We start from the raw sequence: 5,009 nt of genomic DNA on the forward strand, positions 1-5,009 counted from the left end.
CATTCTGAATAGCCGATTTTCGACTCTTATTGGAGTCATCATCGGAGAGGCGTAGGCCTGCTGCTCTCTGCTCGAAGTGACTAAACCATGAAAGTTTATTCCCACATTGCAACTGACGTGTATGGATTAGGTGACTAGCGTCATCTGGCAATTAAAAGGTAAAGTTGTCAATCCTAATAACAACATTAATAATATTGAAAAATATTAAAAATATTACTGAAAGATTTTTAAATTGAAAAATTTATTGGTCCATTTCCCTGGTGACACTTCCAAGGCTTCTAAAATTTGCAAGCCAGATGGATGCTGCAGTGAAGACAAAGGGAGGGAATTCTAAAAAGTGGCAATTCACAAAAGTGTTACCAGGGAAATGGATCAATAATTTAAAAACCTTTTAGTAATATTTTTAATATTTTTCATTATTAATGTTGCTATCACGATTGAAAATTTTACCTTTCAATTGCCAGATGACGCTAGTCACCTAATCCACACACGTCAGTTGCAATGTGGGGATAAACTTTCATGGTTTCGTCACTTCGAGTAGAGAGCAGCAGGCCTACGCCTCTCCGATGATAACTCCAATAAGAGTCGAAAATCGTCGATTCAGAGTGCTGGACTGTGCTCCCTTTTCTAAGTGAAAAATAGGATTGTTTTGCCTTCGAATTGCAACTGAATAAAAATGATATGGTTTGTTCATCAGTAAATGGTTGAGTTCAATTAGTGCGGTCGTAAATATTATTAAATTTATCTGACCTGGCCCATTGTTAAGACCCACCCGGAGCGATAAGCAACCGAGGTAGACAGAGTTGGTCTTTTGACAATTAACACTGACTAGACGGTACTCCCATAATAAAGCAAATAAATTTTACCAGAAAACATATTTAAATTCTACCTGAAACCGGGCCTTTTATACTATCTATCTATCTATCTATCTAATCAGCCCTAAACATCCATCCTTGGATATAGGCCTCCTCTTCCTTCTTCCATGCCTCTCTATCTTGGGCAATTTGCATCCATTTTGACCCAGTGTGTTTCTTCAGGTCATCTGACCATCGCATCTGTGGCCTTCCCCTTTTTCGTTTGTGGTTCCATGGTCTCCAATGTATTACCATCTTAGTCCATCTTTCATCCTTCTGCCGTAGGGTGTGTCCGGCGAACTTCTATTTAAGCTTTGCTACTTGGGTAGAGACGTCTTTCACTTTTGTTTTGTTACGGATCCATTCGTTTCTTTTCCTGTCTGATAATTTAATGTTCAGCATTTGTCTTTCCATGGCTCTTTCTGTCTTTGCTATTTTTTCCATATTCTCTTTTGTAAACGTCCATGTCTGAGAGCCATATATTAAAACAGGGAGTATACATTGATTGAAGACTTTTGTTTTTAGGTATTGCGGGTATTTTCTGTTCTTTAGAATATAAGACAGTTTTCCGAATGATACCCAGGCCAACCTTATTCTTCTCTTTATTTCTTCGGTCTGATTTTCTTTATTTAATCTAGTGATTTGTCCTATATATATATATATATATATATATATATATATATATATATATATATATATATATATATATATATATATATATATATATATATATATGTAATGAAACTACATATTATACTTTCATCATTTTAATATTGCTGTGCTCCAAGATGTCATCTCAAATTGGAATTTCAAATTGGAACGCAGTCAGCCAACGTTAGAAATTCGGAACACACTCCTGGCCTGCCGAACCGTCACTAGCTGAGAAGAGATTGGATTGACAGACGTCGTCATTTATGAAATGTCAAGCATTTATGAAACTTTTATTTTCACTTATTTGTAGAAATAATCATAGATTGGGAATATTGACATTAAATGTCGTTTCTTTATTCTAGGTAAATATTGTAAATGTTGTATTAAAACATGTTTTAATAAAATACTTTATTCTAGAGCAACACAGCTGTCCTTATTCCTATAAATATCATTACAAAACGACATTACTAGTCAAAAAAATGGAGAAATTAAAGTTCCAGTTTACAATACAGGGATCCGCAGATGGAAAAACGAATGAAATATGTATAACAGCAATTGAAACTCCAGATGGACGTGTTTTTGAGCTCCCAGAAGAATTCAAGCAGGTAAATAAACATACATACCTAGCGAAATCTAATGTATTTATGAAAGTAAAAAATTCTTTGAAAAAAAGAGGTCAAAAAAGAAATTTATGGGTACCATTAGATATTGAAATGAGAAAGATATATTTAGATGATGGTGAGAATTTACAATTTGGGGAACAGTATTTAGATGAGAAAACACAATCTGTAGTTGCTACTTATGAAAAAGAAATACCATCAATAAAAAATTTAAGCAGAGTAACTGAAAGTTTTTTGATTGAAAAATTTTCTATAAAAATACCGAATGCTTGTCAGTGGATGGAAGACTTTGAGAGAGAGTGCGAACGATTTGAAATCATAGATGATGAACAGAAAATAGAGTCATTAAAATACTTACTTGAAAAACAATGTTTAGATTGGTACAGTAGCATGATAATTAAATACACAGTACAATCAGATTGGAAAATTTGGAAAACAAACTTTTGTGATGCATATGAAAAGAAAGGTTGGCCTCAAATCAAATACGCATTCACATTCAAATATCAAAGTGGTTCTCTTATAGAATATGCAACAAAAAAAGAAAGATTATTATTGGAAGTAAATAAAACAATCGACAATGACACATTAATAAACCTTATTGTATTAGGTTTGCCAGACGACATAATGAATAAACTTGATAAATATTCATTGATTTCAACTACTCATCTATTTAGTGAGTTGAACAAGAATGAATACTTGGTAAACAAGCAAGGTAAAAGACAGAAAGTATTCTTAGATTTTAAAGAAAAAGTTGAAGAAAAACAATACAAAACCAGCCAAAGATTATACAAAGAACAAAAACACATATGCAGTATTTGTGAAAAGCTTAAAAAAGGAACACGTTACCACTTAGAATCAGCATGTTGGTATAAGGCAAAAGATAATCACAATGACAAAGATAGTCAAATTCAACTTATCAACCACTCAGAAATAGAATGTGAACTACAAAATGAAAATCAAAAAAACTGCTAGTGTTGCCATTAATAAAAGTAAAATTAGTACTGAATAGCAATTTTGAGATTTTTGGAATATATGATTCAGGTTCAAATGTCTCATTAATAAATTCAAAATTGTTGAAAATAAATAATGAAAGACTAATTAATCCTAGAGGTACTAATTTAAAAACTATTAATGGCCTTAAAAAAACAAATGGAATGGTCAAATTAAGTATAAAAATTTTTGACGTAGAAAAAGAAACTGAAGTCTTTGTGATTGACAAGGATAATTTTGATTATGATTTTCTAATTGGTTTAGACTGTATAAAAAATTTTTATTTATGTCAAGATGAAAACCTGAAAATAAGTCAAAAACCACCTATACATATAGATACTATTTCTAAGGAAATAGAAAAAACTTTTCAAACAAATGCTAAAATTTCTAAGGAAATTAACGAAGAAATAATATTTGCTTCTAAGGAAACAAATGATAATTCAAAGGTATCTGATATGTCAAATGAAATGGGAAATAAACATTTAATAAATTTTAATGAACACTTTGAAAATCAAATTTTTGAAATTTATGTAAACCATTTAGATCGCTATCAACAATTAAGAATAGATGAATTAATAAATGAAAACAAATCCATATTTGCCAAAGATAAGTATGATGTAGGAACAGTAAAGGATTATGAAGCACACATTGATTTATTAGAAGAAAAATATTGCAGCAGAAGGCCATATAGAAACTCAATTGAGGATAGAAAGGAAATTGAAAAGCAAATTGCAATGCTATTAGACAAAAAGCTAATCGAAGAATCATACAGCCCCTTCGCAGCACCAGTTACATTAGCTTACAAGAGAGAGGAAAATACAAAATCACGATTATGCATTGATTTTAGAGACCTGAATAAAATTGTTGTGCCACAATCACAACCATTTCCTCATATTGAAGATTTAATGCAAAAGACGAGAAACTGTAAATTTTTCTCAACCCTTGATATCAATTCTGCATTTTGGTCAATTCCTATGCGTATTACAGATAGATACAAAACAGGATTTGTTACACAAGAGGGACATTTTCAGTGGACTTGTTTACCATTTGGGCTGAAAACATCCCCAGCTATATTTCAGCGAATAATGTGTAATATAATAAGAAAACACAAACTTGCTGACTTTGCAGTGAGCTACATAGATGACATACTAGTTTTTTCAAAATCATTCTCAGAACATATCAGACATCTAACACAACTATTTACAGCTATCAAAAGTGAAGGATTCAGATTAAAGCTTACAAAATGCACATTTGCTGCGGAATCTGTAAAATACTTGGGTCATATAATACAAAATAATAGTGTACGACCACTGAAGGACAACTTAATTTCAATAAAGGAATTTCCAATACCTAGAACACAAAAACATGTAAGACAATTTCTAGGAAAGATAAATTTTTACCACAAATATGTGCCAAACATTGCAATAACATTGAACCCATTACACAACCTGTTGAGAAAAGGACAACCATTTATTTGGACTACAGAATGCCAAAATTCGTTTGACAAATTAAAAAACATATTGTTAACTCAACCTGTATTAACTATATTTGATCCAAATCTACCAATACATATTTATACTGATGCCAGCTTATTGGGAGTAGCAGGGGTATTAAAACAACCACAGGAAAACAAAGAAGAAAAACCAGTGGCTTATTTTTCAAAAAAATTAAATGAAGTTCAAAAAAGAAAAAAGGCCATATACTTGGAGTGTTTGGCCATTAAAGAATGTGTTAGGTATTGGCAACATTACTTAATTGGTAAGAAATTTACTGTTTTTTCTGATCATAAACCATTAGAAAATATGAATATAAAATCTAGGACTGATGAGGAACTAGGAGATCTAACATATTATTTATCACAATATGATTTTGATGTTAAATATTGTCCTGGGAA

The 5,009-nt window shown here is 31.5% G+C and overlaps 1 protein-coding gene across 1 annotated transcript; it reads left to right on the forward strand.

Moving 5' to 3' along the window:
* The first annotated feature begins 1,582 nt into the window (after positions 1-1,582).
* Positions 1,583-3,097, forward strand: LOC126890165 (uncharacterized). Its single transcript, XM_050659018.1, has 2 exons — positions 1,583-1,867; positions 1,923-3,097. The coding sequence occupies exon 2, from the start codon at positions 1,985-1,987 to the stop codon at positions 3,095-3,097; it is 1,113 nt and encodes a 370-aa protein (XP_050514975.1). The 5' UTR covers positions 1,583-1,867; positions 1,923-1,984.
* The last annotated feature ends 1,912 nt before the right edge of the window (positions 3,098-5,009 follow it).

The sequence above is a fragment of the Diabrotica virgifera genome, chromosome 8, assembly GCF_917563875.1.
Source record: "Diabrotica virgifera virgifera chromosome 8, PGI_DIABVI_V3a".
NCBI classification, from domain to species: Eukaryota; Metazoa; Arthropoda; class Insecta; order Coleoptera; family Chrysomelidae; genus Diabrotica; species Diabrotica virgifera.